General features: G+C 35.3%; 1 protein-coding gene across 1 annotated transcript in view; it reads left to right on the top strand.

The window, feature by feature from the left end:
• The window catches only part of GNAI1 (guanine nucleotide binding protein (G protein), alpha inhibiting activity polypeptide 1), an 82,809-nt gene extending 72,204 nt beyond the window's left edge, over nt 1-10,605 (top strand). Inside the window, exons 9-11 of the mRNA XM_011927705.1 lie at nt 2,141-2,270; nt 3,909-4,062; nt 8,478-10,605. Of these exons, the coding sequence (XP_011783095.1) occupies nt 2,141-2,270; nt 3,909-4,062; nt 8,478-8,668 (475 nt within the window). The 3' untranslated portion in view covers nt 8,669-10,605. The remainder of the gene's footprint in view (nt 1-2,140; nt 2,271-3,908; nt 4,063-8,477) is intronic.
• Nucleotides 10,606-18,705: the final 8,100 nt, after the last annotated feature.

Genomic DNA, 18,705 nt, shown 5'->3' with positions numbered 1-18,705 from the left:
GCACAGTAAGAGACTGACAACTAATAACAACATAGAACAATCATGGCAACATACTATAATTAAAAGGTATGTGAATGTGGTCTCACTTTCTTAAAATACTGTAGTATTTTTGGACCTTGGTTGACCACAGGTAATTGAAACTGCAGAGAGTGAAACCAGGAATAAGGGGGAACTACTGTATTTCTAACCAATATTGTCTGAGGAGAAAATGTGTGGAGTTGGAGTTGCTAAGTAAAGATTATAGACCTCGGTTCCCCTAATAAGTAGTTGGGTAAACTTGGTTAAGTTTCTTAACAGGCTGTTACAGTTTTGCTCTGTGTTAGAAGCTTACAAATAAAATGAGTTATTGCCTATGAAAAATGTTGTAAAAGTGAGAACTCTATAAATAGTAATAAGTGGCAGAGGCAAATATTAAATCAATTATTTGGTACTTAAGGCAGTCTGATTATATAAAATTCACTTTTCATCTTGTTTAGGTGCACTCTTAAACATTTATTTCAGGACCATAGTTTTCACTTCCCTCCTAGGTTTTTCAAACCTGTCATTTCAGCATCCAGCAAATACTGGGATTGAGTAAAGTTGACTCTCACCATTATCCTTCCACGAGGTTCATTTATCGTACTCCATTTAGGCTTCTTGGTTGAGGTTGATGTATTTAGTTGCTGTTTTTATTCAGTGACTTAAATATAAACACAGGTTTGTCAGGAACCTCAGATAAACTTTGTCTTATTTTGGATTTTGAATTCTGTTAAATTACTATCATTGCTAGCATATGGTTTCAACTTTGCTTTTTATAGGTTAAATGAGCCTCAGATGAATGAGAGCAGAAATGCATTTAGAATAATTCTACTGGGAACTCTTGAGTGTGGTCATCACTGAGATATGCTATCTTTTCAGTAAAGTTATTTTCAAATTGTGTTCCTGGGCATTTTTGCAAATGGTAACCCAATTTAAATCATTTTAATTTACTATCATTTATTTTGTTCTTGTTTGATCTTTATTACCCAGCTATGCTTTTTACATCTTAACTCTTTTATTTTGTGGTAGAAACATTGTATTATGTAGCTTACCTGAATTTAATGAACAATGGTACCAGCTAAGCCAAAAGAATGAAGCTGCTTAAATGATCATAAAAGTAACAATACTAGTTGATGTACTCAGATTTGGTTTATAGGCCAGTACTGCTCTGTAGGGAAAATTCTTTTTGCCTGGGAATTAAATAGGGACTATTTTAATTAGTGCACCATCTAGATAAATGGAGCCTTTAAAAATGTACCAGTTTGCATAGTGTTTTCATTATATAAGTGGTTATTTCTAGGTTGTATAATGTAGTCTATGCAAATTTTAACTTTTGCTTAACTTTAGAAAATCTTGTAAGAGAAAAGGAATAGACTATTGTCTTTATATTGTTTGATTTTGCTACTACTTTGTTCAGTAACCTACAGTGGTTCACTATTGTATATTGTATAAAAGTTGAGTTATTTTCCATTCTAAATTTTAAGTCCATTCAGTGGGATCACTCATTTATGTCATAGTTCAGTTCTCTCATTTTGTAATGTATCCTGATTTTACTTTTTATGCAAACGTATTTTTACCCTATCTGAATTTTATTTGCTTGCCCTACATTTTCTTACCTGAAATGGCTTCTTCTTTACATCAAAGCCTTGCTTATTACTTCTGAGCTAAAATGACATGTTTTAGTAGGAGGAGGGGTCTCTGTTCTCTGCCTTCGATGTCCGTGACTGTGGCAAATGGAATATTTACTCTTTGATCTCTGCATTCCCCAGTTGCTTCGTGTGACTTCTCAGTGTTTACACATAGTGCGGTCCATTCATTTGGTTGCTTTAATGTTCTAAGTGTTCTCCCGTGTGTTAATGTCTTGTTTTTTGAGGATATTTTTGTTTTTGCTTTTGTTTTAGAGATACTTTCCCTTCAATCAAAAATTTTAAAAACTAGCAGATTTTTTCCCGTTTTGAGAAGTCCAATTTGTGACATTGTTTTCCTCCCATAAAGTCCTTCTCTCCCTCCTTTTCATCATACATTTCCACAAATATTCAGAGCTTTTTTTGTTAGCATTAAAGAACTTCTCAGAACTTTTTGAACGTTTAATGTGATGTTAACTCATTTCTCCTCTTAACAGAATGTTTGATGTGGGAGGTCAGAGATCTGAGCGGAAGAAGTGGATTCATTGCTTCGAAGGAGTGACGGCGATCATCTTCTGTGTAGCACTGAGTGACTACGACCTGGTTCTAGCTGAAGATGAAGAAATGGCAAGTAGAACTACTTTAAGAGTTGAGCTTGAAACATGAAGAGCTGAAGGTGTTGCCAAGAATTTTTCTGAGAAAAATTCTTAAGAAATTCTTTCTAATGTCTGTAACAATTTGAAAGTACAGGGTCTTTCCTCTAACTTTTCTATTTGCCTAATACAAGAGAAATGTACTAGAGAAGCACAGGTGGATCTTGAGGAAAAGGAAAGCATGGAGAGTCAATCTCACCTCAAGCCTGTAAGCTTAACTATGCATTTCTATATCTGATATCAACATAGCACATGGAAATATATTTACATAGTAGTTCAAAATCCCTTGTCTTAATTTGTTACTTCTGTTAGTTTAGTAAATCTTTTTTTTTGAGACGGAGTCTCGCTGTGTTGCCAGGATGGAGTGCAGTGGCACGATCTCGGCTCACTGCAACCTCCACCTCCCAGTTTGAAGCCAGTTCTCCTGCTCCAGCCTCCTAAGTAGCTGGAATTACAGGCACGTACCACCATACCCAGCTGATTTTTGTATTTTTTAGTAGAGATGGGGTTTTGCCACATTGACCAGGCTGGTCGCAAACTCCTGACCTCAGGTGATCCACCCGCCTCAGCCTCCCAAAGTGCTGGGATTACAGGCCTGAGCCACCGCACCCGGCTAGTAAATCTTTAATATATGTTATACTTTGTTGCTGCCCTGTAATTTTCAGATAGGTTTCAGTGTACCACTAATATGGGGGAAATGTTTTTAAATAGAAATGTAAAACTTTGTCATTTTAAGTTAACTTTATTACAAAGTGGGGAAAAAAGAGTAGAAATGTCAGTTTTGTACAGTTGACCCTTGAACAACAGGGGTTTAAGCTGCATGGGTCCACATATGTGAGGATTTTTTTCAACCACGCACATTCATGGGATGCGAAACCTGAGTATGAAGAAAGTCAACTTTTCCTGTATGTGGATTCCACAGAACCGCCTGCTGGACTTGAGTATATGCAGATTTTGGTACCCTTGGGTGTCTTTGTACTAATCCCCCTGAATATACCGAGAGACGATTATATTTTTAAAATCAAGTGTATGAAATTATAGTGCAATGCAACACCACATGTTCGTTTCTCTCATTTCAGCACTACAAAATGTATCAGTGCCCTCTTTGATGAGCACAGATCCTAGAAGTTCCAGAAACAGGAATTGGAAGTGTCCTTCCAGTATTTATATTTATTGTAATATTTAGAGTAATGGGCGAATTGGGTCTTAGCTTGTTCAATTTAATTTTATTAATCTTTAAAAACCTCTGTTTATCTTTTAATGGAAACTTAGATGAAATGAACTCTATGACAATGTCATTTCTTTTCACATGTTCACATTTCACATCCTAGATTATGCTGTCCTGTAGCAGGATGTTCCCTGGCACAGAGCATGACATATAGTGGGTACTTAGCAAGTAAAAGTTGAATGCAGAAAGTGATGAAAGATGGTTAGATACTTCTCTCACCTAAAGTGAAAGTGGGTTCTGGAATGACAGTAATGTATTTTTGTGATACGTTATGTATTTTTCAATGACTGAACTCTGTTTTATTATAACACCTGTTATTTTTTAAAATATTCCTTAAAAGTCCTTGCTGTTAGTGACAGTTGGTTTTCTTTTTTTCTGTTACAGAATCGAATGCATGAAAGCATGAAATTGTTTGACAGCATATGTAACAACAAGTGGTTTACAGATACATCCATTATACTTTTTCTGAACAAGAAGGATCTCTTTGAAGAAAAAATCAAGAAGAGCCCTCTCACTATATGCTATCCAGAATATGCAGGTATTTTACTTTTCTGGGAATAACTTGTCAAGTTACATATTTCTAATTGAAACTTCCCCTAAGGCAAGAATTCAGTTGTTAATTTAAATCTCTTGGCTTAGTGATTCTTAGACGTTTAAGGGATATTATTTATCAAATTGCAGTTGAGCACAAAAATTTCCTTAAGATGTGGAGGAAATTACTGAAAATAATGTATTCATTTTATGGAAAAACTGTTAGATAATGTTTAGTGATGACTCCAAGTTAAAATACTGGTTTTTAAATCAAGTTAACAGATTTCATATCAGGTACTGTGTGATGTACAATAAATAAGACATGTCTCTGCCCACCATCTAATCTCAAAGACAGACATACTTAAACAATAAGCAATAGCAGTGCATCCTGCTGCTAAAAAGGAACATGAACATTATTGTAAGGAGGAAAATGAAGATGGGATCATTGAGGCAGCTAACTCTTCCAGAAGGGCAGGGAAGGTTTCACAAGAAGCCTAAACTTTGGTAATGAGACTGTTAATAGTGCTTTTTAATAGTGCTTTAATTTTACTACGATGGAAAATTCCATGGAGTGAGAAAAGTAGACCTGAAGTACAGTCCTGACTTTTCCATAATTAGCTCTTTGATCTTGAACAAGGCAGTTAGTTCACCTAGGTCTCAGTATTCCATCTGTGAAGTCAGGAGTTGGGCTAAAACATTAGTTTTAGTTTAGTTTAGTTCCTTGGAGCACTCCTGGGTTGCTGTTGAAGGTGGAGATGGGAGAGGGAACAGAACTAATTACTGCCCCCCGCACCCACCACCTTATAACTTTTTCATTAAAGCAGAGTAACTCAGCTTTCATCTGGTTTACATATCAAGTAAGGTTTTATTTTAGTGAAGAGCATTCAATATGCCTTAAAAAACAGGAGTTTGACTACCACTGGTTTATGTAATCTCCAAATCTAGTTTGAAGAGTTTAGTTATTTACCGTCACTCCACTCTTCCTGTTTTTTTTTGAAAAAGTCTCAAGAATTTGTTTTTTTATAAACAAAGTTCTCCTGAGTCTTGTGTTGAGTAAATTGTACGATGAGTATTCACTGCCATTTTACAGGAAATGTTAAGACAACCCTGTGATGTCAGTGCTCGGGTATCCCTACCCATACAAATGAGAATAGCAGGGCTTAATGAAGCCAGAGTCCAGTTCCAGACCCAAGTCCATTGTCCTCCTGCTCCTCGACCATTCATGGCTAGGCTACATTTAATTAAACATTCAGTGAAACCAAAAGGGAAGGGTTCTTTGGTAAATATAATCATGTTAATTGTTATAACTCTTTTTGTGTACTGTGAAATTATACTGAAGTTCAAACTAATTTCACACAGTTGCTTACTTTAAAACTTTGCTTTCTTTTTGGAAGTCATAGTCCTGAATCACTGTGTTCAGGAACACTTTTTTTGTGCTTATTAGAAATAAGTTATCCAGAGTCAAGATGGCTTATTTTTTCCCTTATTTGAATATATTTTTTAGTTTATTTTTGTCATATTCTGTGATGTAGCCATTTTGTATTAATTCATAGTACCAGATTCCCAAAATGAATCCATAAATATTGTATACTTACAGGGATTTCAGAGCAACTAAGAATATACTTGTTAGCTCTTTCCTTGTCAGGTAGACAGTGTGTTTAGGAATTTTTGCTTGTGTTTTGCTTAAGTTAATAATCCCTGACTTCAGAATCTTTGCACAAAAAGAATATTACATAATTCTTTCACATCTCCAGAGTTAAGATTATTATTTAAGATCTCCATGGCGTGCCCTAAGTATTGATTCAGTTGCTTCTTGCTTCAGCCACAACTCTCAATTTCCTATGGCTGTGGAATACCCTGTGTAGCCCCTAAGCAACTTGCTTGATTTATCTCCTGTCTGTCTGCTCATGTGTCATCCTTCTCCTCCTCTTCTTTTTACTGTATGTTGCCACTTCACCAGTTTCATCTGCAGTCATGTCATCTTAGCTCTCTGTCCTTTCATAGTCATGGCTATTCTCAATAGGTTAAATTTTATGGTCAGCCCTAATTTATCTCTGGAGCCTTAGATTTGCATTACCAACTGCTTGAACATACATGTTTTGTTGTTGTTTGTTTGGTTGGTTAGTTGGTTGGTTTTTTAGCACCCAAAGCTCAAACAGAACTCTTTTTCTTGTTTAAACTCAGATCTCTCCTCTTTCCTTTTTGATTGTGTCATCAGCCTCCCAGTTCTTCATTTTTGAACCTGGTTATCACCTGTGCTTACCTTTGTTCAGGACAATTCTATCACACATTAAAAAAAAAAAAAATACCATATTTGCTCTCGTGTCCCTGCTTTGCCATTCTTTTCTTAAGACTTAAAATCAGAATGAAGAATGTTCATTCATATGTGTTGTACTTTGAGGGTAATCTAGCTAGCTGCCTAGGATATATAGAGCAAATTGAGCTAGGCACTCAATGTAAGCTGTTTGGCTGAAATATATTTTAATTTAGCAGTTGCATTAGCTTCTGTGGGCCAACAAGATGCTGTTAATTGCTTTAAAATTTTGGAGAACGAAACTTACGATTTAATAAAATTTGATTTTTTGAAGTATGTGATTTCTAGTGATATAAAATAGTTAAAATGTAAACTTAAAGACGATAACTTTATTACCTTTTTATCCCTAATAAAAATCTCATAATCTATGTCATAGCACATTACACAACATTCCTATGGGCATTTGTCACATTGTATTATACTGGATTCTGTAAGATATAAAAGGAGTATGGGGCTGGTGGGGTGTGATGTTTACTCTTGAAGAGTTCACATTCTAGTTTAGGAGACTCAACACTGAAAAAGAATTTAAGACTATAAAGCAGTATAACAAAAACTGAAATAGTTATTTCTAGGAGGAGACAAAAGTTTTGAAGTGATAGAGAACCCAGCTAGATTTGTTTATTAATTAGAAAAAGTTAGATGGAGTGCCAATTTTGAGCAAATGTGAAGGCAGGCAGAGATCTCAGCCGGTGAAGTAGAATGAAGAGGAAGTACTGCAGTACCACAGGTGGCAGTTTGCATGTTGGGTCCTCATGACATGGACCTGGGTTGAGCGCCAGTGTGGAGGAGAGGATCTCAGAATGATGGCACTGCAGAGCAGACTGGATAGTAGAAGACCTTGAAAGCCTGGCAGATAATTTTGGATTATTACTACAGAAGAGGGGTTTAAACAATTTTTTTCCAAATGAAATTTGAATGTTTTTCAATTTTTTTATTGAAGCATTACATATAGCATTATAGTGTATACATTAATGTATATTATGTACATACATACATACACACACACCCTCAGCATAAGTGCATTTTTAAAGGTGAACATACCAGTATCCACCACTCAGGTCAAGAAACCAAACAGCTTCAGGACCCCAGAAAGTCCCATCATGCTTCCTCCCAGTCTTAACCAATCATAACCTCCCCGCAACACACACATACACACTCACACCCCATACACAGAGTAATCACTGGTTACTCACTGATAATCACTGAAGACCTTAATAAAAGAACGGACACAAAGGAAATATATACCCACTTCACATGTGCCACAGACACTATTAATTGGTGAGGCTTTTGTCCTCACCAATTCATTTTTCAAACAGTGTTGTATCATACAGTATATGATCTTTTTGCATCTAGCTTCTTTTGCTCAATAGTTCGCTTATGAGATTAATTCCTGTTATTGAGTATAGCAGTAGTGCTTTCATTCTCACTTCTTCTGTGTCTTCAGTGATACACAGTTCTGTCAAGTGTATATCTAGAAACTGAATTGCGGGGTCAGAGTGTGTGTGTGATTATCTTTAGATATTGCCAAACAATTTCTGGAGTGTTTGTACTCGGAGGAAGTCTTTTTTAGTCAGTAACCTGAAAGCTGGAGTGTGTCATTCACTTTTTTTGTAACCTCATACTCCTAAACATCATTGTAGACCTTGGTACAATTTTTGAATAAAGAAAAATGAGTGAAGAATGCTAATTAATGTATATATAGAAAAGGGAGGAAAAAATACTGATCAGCATTCAGCCAACATTTTTTGGTCCACCGTTGAGCCAGAACTGAAATAGCATGCCGTCATCAAGCATCTGAGTTGGGGTGTAGAGGACAGAGGATAAGAGGATAAAAGATCTGGCATTTGGAGATTGAGGCAGGAACGAAGATCCTGATGAACACGGAATGCCATGTAGAGGAAATTTTTTGTTTAATTGTAGGGATAACTTACAGTCATTAAAGGTAACTAACATGGAGTGTTTTTCATTTAGAAGAAGTAATGTCTCCCATTCTAGAAGGGAAAGCACAGTTGAGGAGTCCATGAATGAAACTGTATGAAACTGACTTCAGTATTTTAAGCAGTTATTTTAACTTTCTGCATTATGTTTCTTTCCTTTTTCCATCTCAGGATCAAACACATATGAAGAGGCAGCTGCATATATTCAATGTCAGTTTGAAGACCTCAATAAAAGAAAGGACACAAAGGAAATATACACCCACTTCACATGTGCCACAGATACTAAGAATGTGCAGTTTGTTTTTGATGCTGTAACAGATGTCATCATAAAAAATAATCTAAAAGATTGTGGTCTCTTCTAAGTTTTGCAGTTAATGGTAAAATGCATTTTCAAACCAAATGAGTACTTATATATGGATCTCTGTAGACTAGAGTCTTGCAGCAACACAGAATGTAATATAAGGCAAATGCATCTGGGAGCTGACCAAAGTTGTTCTGTTTTGTTTTTTTAACTGAAAGTAACAGAAGGACCTTTCTTAAATGTGACAGATGGTCCTGCAGTGTGAAACTGAAGGACAGTGTTAAAGCTGGGCTCTAGTATATTGATGATTTCTGCATAAGTGTAAATATGCAAATGTATGTATACATGTATTTATGACTTTAGTTTTCGACATCATTATTTTTAGGTTTTAAGAGTGGCAACTTAGGATTCTAGGGTGATGGCTTTGGAAATAACATAAATAATACCTTGTACTGAATGACAGACTATTACTATGTTTGCCAGTTTTAAACAGCTTTATTTATGTTCATGTCCTGTAAATTTTTAAGTACAGTAATTAATATTAGGAAACATAACCCTTATCTTGATTATATGTATACTTGTATTAATAAAAATGTTATTTGTACAAACATTGCACAGACTATTTTAATAACATGATTTGTTCTTTAAATTTTATGTGTTTTATTGAAATGTTCTTAAGATGAATACACCTGCCTTTGGATCAATTATTTAAACATTGTATGCATTTTGATTTTTCCTACTTTAAGAAAATAAAATAATTTAATTTTACATTAGATTCCACATGAGATTTGGTTTGAAAAATTAAAATTTCAGATTTTTTAGGATATACTGTCTTAGACTTATTGTAAACACTTAGTTTTTATTCACTTGTTTTCACTCTGAATTTTAATATTTGGCTGTTAATGCATTGCCTCAAAGATGATGTCATCTTAATTTTTATACACTTTAAATAACTACATTTTTGTTTATAACTAAGTTTTGAGGGATCCTAAGAGCGTTTTTGTGGGTAAAAAAAAACTTGTGGGCATAATGAATTTTGAGACATTCATTGGTGAGGCTTTTGTGTATTTCCTTTGAGGCGTCTCTTGTACCTAGCATACATGATAGCTCCTTGTTGGGAAGGTAACAAGAAGGATCTTTGAATACTCTATTGCTGATATAATGCAAGATTTAAATGTATGCATATAACTAGTTTCAAATATGATTATCACATTATGTTAAAATTACTTTGTTCCCTTAGATATTCAGATTTCTCCACTTGCTTGAGTTTATATTATTTCTTTTTCAATTATACTATTATTTCTGAGAATGAAATGGACAATTACACGTAGAAAATGAGTACTAGTATTTAATAAGTCAGTGATTATATGTATGCTCAAATAAGTGTTACATATCACTAGATACTGATCTTTGATAGAATAATTTTCTTTTGATTATTCATGGTGTGTCATCTCTGACCTTGTTTCAGCAAAGTAAACAGCACTCCCTACCCCTCCCCCTGTTTTTTACTCATCTTGAAAAAAGTTAGTCTTTCAGTACATGTTGCTGGTAAGTAGTTTCCAAGTTATGTGTTGTCCCTGGGTTGAAGTATATTTGTTGAATTTGTGTGTGTGTGTGTGTGTGTGTGTGTGTGTGTGTGTGTGTGTGTGTATGTAACCATAAACTATATTCATATCTGTTTCATTTGGAGGATTTTCTTCTTTGTAATGTAAAGAAATTCAAAGTTATCGAAGTTCCTTAAATGTGTTAGCTTAGATTCTTTATGTGCCTTTCATGAAAGATATGTTTTCTTTAATTTTACTGATGGACCTGTAATACCCACATTGTGAAACTATGTATGAAATTCAACTATAATTTGAATAAATTTGAATCATGAGAATTATGGGTTAAAAAGCCACAAAGAAGCACATATTGGTGACCATCATTAATGAAATCCTGAACTTTATTCTGTGTAATTGTGTTAATAAATCCTAATAAATTTAAATTTTTAAAATTTTACAAACCTATTGGCTAAGTACATTTTGGATTACAATTTAAGTATCAGTCTTGTATCTTCATTTCTTCTTTTTCTGTGCTCTTTTTACGATTTCAGCTACCTCAGAAGTTCAAATTTTCCCTGCTCCAAGCTATGAGATGTGATGCCACTTGTGGAATTGCCTTCTTGATATCCCCTTCAGAGAATCCATTGCCTGCTGTAACTCATTATATTCAAAACTAAATTCATCATCGTTCTCCCCTTAAACCAGTTCTCATCCCTGACTTTGCCATTTTTTCCTACTAAGTACCATCATCATTTATTCCTTCAATGGGGAAGTTTTTAGCCATTTGGAACTCTTTTTTTTTTTAATTTAGTTTAAGTTCTGGGATACATGTGTGGAACATGCAGGTTTGTTAACATAGGTATACATGTGCTATGGTGGTTTGCTGCACTTACAAACCCATAATCTAGGTTTTAAACCCTGCATGCATTAGGTGGAACTGTTCTTATTCCTCATCTCCATTTCAGTTTACTGACAATTCTACAAAGCCTTACATCTGTTTTTTGTTTGTTTTCCTTTCTATTCCTACTACTACCTATTCAAGTCTTTGCTAAACTTCCTCTTGAAATGACTTATTATTTAAATTCCCCACCTCCTATTTCTCTCTTCTTGAAAAACCCAGGTTAGTTGTCCTGATACAGAACTGTGGCCCTATCGCCTTCGGTGCCTTGATCTGCATTGACTCTAATAAAGTTAAATATGTTAGCCTCCCATTTAATGCTCTTCATCACCTGAGGCCTCTTCACTACTTCTCATTCCTTTCTACACTGTATCCAAATAGTGTCCTGTGCATAGCCTGGCCTTTCCTCCAAGTACTATATTACTTACTACATGTGATATGCTTAGAACAGTGCCTAAGTGTTCATTTGTGTCTGTCAATGTTATTTTTATTAGGACTTGTAAAATGGTATGTAAAATTTATTGGCACTTTTAAATTTGTTTGTGATGTATCTTTTAGACTCCTCTGGCATCTGTTCTTCAGGGTGCCCTTTGGGGAGCTACATGATTCTGATAGAGCTGCCAATCGCATTTCTCACTTCTCAGGCTGTAGGCTTAGACCTGACCAGTCCGAGTCCTCCAGCATTGGACAAGTGAGCCAATCGTCGTCCCAGTTGCTATTCTTAAAGTCCCTAAAGCGCTAGTGGTTTCTAAAATTCCCTTCATTTCAGTACCCTTCTTAGGTCTACTTTTATGCCTACTCTAATCAAATTCAGTTTGTTACTGAAAAAGTACTGATTAAAATCTATATGCTCTAATTTAATACTGACAGTAACTAGATTGATCAAAAAAGGCTCAAAGAGGTGAATTAACTTGAGCAAGACCAGATCAAGGTTTTAAACCTAGGGCTTCTGACTGCATGTCTGTCAGAGGATCCCAAAGAGGCTACCTTATTTCCAGAAAATGTGTAAGTAGTGTTTCACCTATCCCCACTCTGCCCTTCTGAGTTCCTCTGAGCCGTAATACTTTTTCAGATTTAAAAAGATACTTACTGTCTTTCATCAGAGCTATTTTTTACTCCTTAGATCTGAAGCTACTTAAGAGCACAAGCAGTTACCATTTTTTACATCATTTGTTGTTTGCAGAACCACCTTATGTAAATGAATTTGATACTGTAATTTTTACAGATGGTAGCATCATCATTGCTTAGTGTGTTATGTTGGAAGTAGAAAGTGATGATGGAAATCATAGACTCTGGCACCCAGTCTGGCTTCAAATTCTGGCTCAATTTCTTATTAACTGGGAAAATCTGGGCAAATAATTTGGTTTTGCTCTGCCTCCATTTATATCATCTGAAAAAAATAAGGATTAAATAATCCAACCATTAATTTTAATGACGGTTGTCAGTATTAAGTTCATAGTACATGTTAAGTACCTAGAAGGGAGTGTGGAATGTATAAGCCCTCAATAAATTTTGCTGTTATTTGATTACAAATAATAGTTTTAATGGGCCTTTAAAATCATAATCAGTGCTTAACAAATGGTTGTTGATATGAGTTTTGAATGAAATGCCTGAAAAAACTCATAATTCATTTTCATAATTAAAACTGTCTCACATTGATATTGATACTGGAAAAAGAAAACAATGCAATCTCTAATCAACTTGACACTTCTGTCATTTTAATATAGCCAATAATATGAGAGATTAGATATTTTAATGTTAGGTTGGAAAATACTCTTTTTCTTTTTTTTTTTTTTTTTTTGGGACAGAGTCTGGCTCTTTTGCCAGGCTGGAGTGCAGTGTCGTGATCTCTGCTCTCTGCAACCTCTGACTCCCTGGTTCAAACCATTCTCCTGCCTCAGCCTCCCAAGTAGCTGGGATTACAGGCACACACCACTACGCCCAGCTAATTTTTGTATTTTTAGTAGAGACTGGGTTTCACCACGTTGGCCAGGATAGTCTCAACATCCTGAGCTTGTGACCCGCCTGCCTCGGCCTCTCAAAGTGCTGGGATTACAGATGTGAGCCACCACGCCCAGCCAGTTTTCTTTTTTAGTTCTTTTCAAAACCCTTTCTTAACAGTTGAAATGTAGTTATATAAAGAAGTTTACGTTTCACAATCCCACTGGCCTGTTTCCCAGGCTTTTTTTTTTTTAACCAATAACTGTTTGCTTTGGTGTCTGTTGTGATTTGTCTTATGTAGTTGGATTTTGTAGTTACTTTAAAAGTTATGAACGTTCACATTTCATCAGATCCAGAGACCAGAGACACCCAAATATTCACAGACAGGAATTGGCTACAGTTGTCCAAGCCAGAACTAATTAAGCCTCAACTGGAATAGTCCCACCATGTAATAAATCTTCCTCAGTACTGTGTATAAGGTCAAATATTTCCAGCTTCTTTGATTTTACTGCCCGTCTTCCTAGGTCTCCATCCATAAAGTGGATGGAAACACTGTCATTGAAGGAGCTAGTTCATCAAATTTTTATTTATTTATTTATTTATTTTTGAGATGGAGTTTCATTCTTGTTGCCCAGGCTGGAGTGCAATGGCGCGATCTCGGCTCACCACAACCTCCGCCTCCTGGGTTCAAGCGATTCTCCTGCCTCAGACTCCTGAGTAGCTGGAATTAGAAGCATGCGACACCACACCCGGCTAAGTTTGTATTTTTCGTAGAGATGGGGTTTCTCGATGTTGGTCAGGCTGGTCTCGAACTGCTGACCTCAGGTAATCCGCCCGCCCCGGTCGCCCAAAGTGCTGGGATTACAGGCGTGAGCCACCACACCTGGCCAAAATATTTTTAATTGATTAAAAATGAGATCATTTGAGGAAACATGCGTAGAATGCTAGGCAGAGACTATTTTTAGCAGATAAGAGTGCCACTTTTAGTAAAGGAAGGGGTCACCTAGAAGAAAGTACAGGTGCTCCTTGACTTACCATAGGTTATGTCCTGAAAAACCCTCTGTAAATTGATAATATCTTACTTTGAAACTGCATTTAATACACCTAACCTACCAAATGTAGCCTAGCCTAGCCTACGTTAAAGGTGCTCAGAACACTTAGATTAGCATACAGTTGGGACAAAATAGCATAAAGCCTGTTTTACAATAAAGGATATCTCATGTAATTTTCTTAGATACTGTACTGAAAGTGAAAAACAGACTGACTGCATGGGTACTGAATTATGGTTTCTAACTGAATGCATACCAGTTCCGCACCAACGTAAAGTTGAAAAATTGTTAATTTGGACCATCATACGTTGGGGACCACCTGTATATAGAGTAGGACTCTGGAGAGCCTAAGGGCTACAGAAATTCCTTTTCCAGCTGCAGTGTCTGTGGAGGGATTCTTATAATTAATTTTGTTCCTGTGCAAACACACTATCTGTGTATTCTCTATTTTACCAGGATTTTTTGTTTTTGCTAAATTGGACATACAATTTTGCAGTTATTTTTTACTAAATTGACAAATGTTTGTACAATTTCAATGTAAAGCTAGTCTTCAAAATAAATCACTGTGAAGATTGGATATTACCTTGGATTTTGTGTTATTCACTCTTGAATTTTAATTATGTTCTGTGGAAACTTCACAGAGTTTTAGCTTTGATCCTTCCTTCACTTTTGAAAATCAAGAGTGAAGTAAGTCAAAGCTACTTCTAAACAGCTCTATCTTTAATTTCTATTAAATAGTACTGAGGTGTCAGTTTTGTAGCGTGTTCAATGCGGACTGTCCCAGCAGTAAATTCATTAATACGATTTGTACAGGACTCACTTTGCAGCATTCCATTTTAGTATAACATGTTTTCCTGTTTACAAATATAAGCAATTATCTTTCCATTTTAAGTGACCAATTGTCCTAGCAATCTACTTCACAAGGCAATTTACCTATAATAAATAGAACTTTTTTGCAGACTTCAGCATACATTTAAATGATTTACACCATTCTTGAATTCCTTAACATAGTAAGTTACAAATTTTAACTGAATTTTTTCTTCAAAAGGAGTCTTGTCTAAATCTAATAAAGCATTTTTCTGGCTGAAGTTGCAATGGAAAACTTCAGTATGAAGCTGGCATAAGGAAAGCCAGTAAAAAGTGCCCTTTCTTCTTTCTGAGAGCCCTACCTCTGATCCTTCTACACTTAAGGCTTCTAGATGCAGATTTATACAATAGTTCTAAATCAAGACCTTGAAAAATGTACTAATGTAGTAAGATTTACTCAAAACCACGAACTCCTACATTATTTAAAATATGTTAGAAATACATAAATATATAGAGAAAATGCATACATAATTTATTCAGTGCCTACTGTGTGCTAGGTACTTTTCTGGGTACATTACTAATGCTCTCATTTAGTCATTAGAGCAGTCCTGCAATATTGGTAAAATTTCCGTTTTCTATATAAGGAAATACATTCAAGAGAGGTTAGTATTTTGTGCAATGTTGGCTACCTAGGAAGTGGCAGAGCTGGGAGTAAAATCTAGAGTTAAGACCTTTGTTAGCCATATCTTCAAAATCCAGTGTCATTTCTTAGCCCTGTCTTCAAAATTCAGTGTCATTCGTTAGCCGTGTCTTCAAAATCCAGTGTCATTTGTTAGCCGTGTCTTCAAAATCCAGTGTCATTTGTTAGCCATATCTTCAAAATCCAATGGCATAAAGAAGTTTTTCCCAAGGGTGCCACATGGTGTAGTACAGCATGTCCAACAGCATTGCCTGAACAGATGTTAATAAGTATGCATGATGCATATTAGCATGTCAATGGCTATGAAAAGCCAGTGCAGTAAAGAAGAGCTCTCTGTGTTAACCCTCCATTTCACAAACATAGCAATTGCACGAACACAGCAGCCACTACCCAGGTGTGAATGTAGAGCACTTGAAATATAGCTAGTCCAAAGTGAGTGGCTCTATTAGTGTAAAATACAAGAGTTCAGATATGCAGAATCAAAAAATTACATGTTGAACTGATTTTTCATATATTGGTTTATATAATTTTAAAATTCTACCTTTTTTTTACATTTTTAATGTGGTTACTGGAAAATAGGTACTCATGTGTCTTTGCATTATGTTTGTATTTGGGAAATGAAATGCTTTTTTTTTTCTTCCACAACAACTCTATTTGCATTGCGTGGAAATGTTCAGAAGTTTTAGAGAAGCACATACAAAAAATAAAAAGGATAAAATGCTAAAATTTGAATGTGGAAGATCTGGGTCTTGGTGTCTTGAATAAATCACACCTTCAGTGACTTTCTTGGGAAATGGTGGGCCTCAGTAAAGACTTGGACTATTCCAGTTTTAAATGCTATGGTTGAGTTTGGTGTAATACAGCCTTTCCTGTGGGGGGGGGGGAAGCCATCTCATTTTCACTTTAAATATGTCAGCTATAATAAAAGAGAGACATACACATTTTAAGATCTATACTCTAAAACAGGGTTTTGAAATTAGCAGCTCTTTATTTTTAGTTCCAATACATGGAGTGGGAGTCGACCCTTCAAGATACTGGAAAATTATTAAATCCTGGTTTACAGACTCATCTCTTTAGTGTTCTGCAGCCAAATCAAAAGATTAGTGTTTTTTTTTTTTAATGTTGTTATTGTGTTGTGTTGTGTTTTTAAAATATGTTTCAATTCCCCCAGCCAAATTCCTTTCTTTCTCCACACCTCCCACAGGACTGGGCTGAGCACAGTCATGCATTAAAAAAGCTTCTGAACTTATTTTGGAAAGAGTGGCTCCCTGGAGTGTGGAGGAGGACAGGAATTTGCTATCTGCAGGACTTAAACCAGGATAGAGTATCAAATATTCCAAGGCCTTCTATGCACATTTCATTTATTGATAAAGATAGAAGATTGCAAATGACTTGTTCTTTAAGGGTCAATAAAATCGTATCTACTAATCTATATAGTTGAAGTTTACTAGATTTCTTAAACTTTCCACAAGATTTGAGTTCATTAGTTTAATGGGATCAATTTGTGAAAAACTGTATTTATATACAGATTTTAGCTATCCTTGTCCTTCAAATGTGTATACACACACATATCTGTGAAAATGATTATTTTCTACTTGGTACAATGTGCATCAAATACAAGTTTACTATATTGGAATATGGGAATAAATTCATTTATAATTAGTTGAAATTGTCCAGACACATATTTTAGAAAAAATACTCATTTTTGTTTTAAGTTTGGAAGTTGCTGAATGATTAAACCTGATTTAAGTCCCTCTGACAATTATGAAGAAGAAAACTAGATTCTTATATCAACTTAATTGTCATTTGGTTAAAAATTATGTATCAAATAAAGACATTTTAAAAGTAAATTTATATCCATATTATTTGTAATAATCCAACGTTTAAAAAATCATTTTTTAATCAAATCATCATGTTCATATCTATACACATTAAGGTAATTTTATCTATTTTTATAACTCTTGTATTAAGTTGGTCAAATGCATTTATCTTTATTTAAATACATTATGGTTCACATGGAAAGCAGAGCTTTACATGGAAGAAAAGCAGCATCAATCCTGCTACCTAATTTCTTAGAATCCAAGTTTATTTTTTAGGACTGTGATTTTTCTTGGCATAAGTATGTGGATAATCAAAATCAATGGTTATTCTGTTTACTAAGTAACAGAGTACCACATATTTGACTGGCAATCTCAGGCCAGGGCTGTTTCAAACATGACTTATCTCAAATTTAGCAATAGAGTTCACTTAAGTCACATCAGTGCTTCATCTTTTCTAATTAAGTGTTATCTCTCTTTTCCATGAACCTTTGGCAAAAATCCCCTTTGTGTTTAGCTACTGTCAAGGACAGTTTGGAAGCATTTGATCTGCTAAGGAAAATACAGCTGCTAGCTCCACTTATAGACATTGTGGCAAAGCTCTAATGAAAAAGCAACTTTAAAAATGTATATGTTTCTTCTAATAACTCATTTCACCAAATCAGTTTAATACTTTAATTTAGGTCTGAAAAGACTAAGGACAACATTTGGTGTGGATAGGTTTTTAAAAATTTTGCCACAGAGATTTGGACAGAACAAAAACTATTATATTGACGTTATTATTTGTATTCCAAACCCTGTTTTTCCACTAGTGTTTAGGGATAGGAGTGTAAGTGTGTGAACCCGGGGTCATTTACTTTTCAAATGACAACTTAGCACCTTTGCTGTGAAAAGTCCCATTTAGGGACACAAAACAGGAATAGTAATGAAGAGGGCAGACTGTCTGAAACTGAATCCTGGCCCCGCTGACTCTGATTGTTTGACCTTGAATAAGTTACTTGGCCTTTCTATGCCTCGATGATTTCTCTATAAAATGAGGATAACATTAGTGCTGTCCTCCCATAGTTGTTGCAAGGACTCATGAGTTATTAATGTAAGGTGCATGATGTGTGCCAGACACATGGTAAGTGTGATGGAACTTTTAAATGTAATTCTCATCATAGTGATGTTGGTGATGATGATCAATGTATTATGAAGAATAGAGAGGAAAAGAAAAGGGAGGCAGACATTTAAGTAACTAATTGTAATTCAAGGCAAAACAAAATGGGTTTGGTGATGGTCTGTTCCAGCACAGTTCCAGTTTACCCCTATTGTCACAGCATGATTATTAACTTCATCCCGTTGC

The sequence above is a fragment of the Colobus angolensis genome, unplaced genomic scaffold, assembly GCF_000951035.1.
Source record: "Colobus angolensis palliatus isolate OR3802 unplaced genomic scaffold, Cang.pa_1.0 Scaffold74, whole genome shotgun sequence".
In the NCBI taxonomy this organism is placed as follows: domain Eukaryota; kingdom Metazoa; phylum Chordata; class Mammalia; order Primates; family Cercopithecidae; genus Colobus; species Colobus angolensis.
Note: the sequence above shows the minus strand (reverse complement) of the source record. Positions and strands in the feature narration are given on the sequence as shown.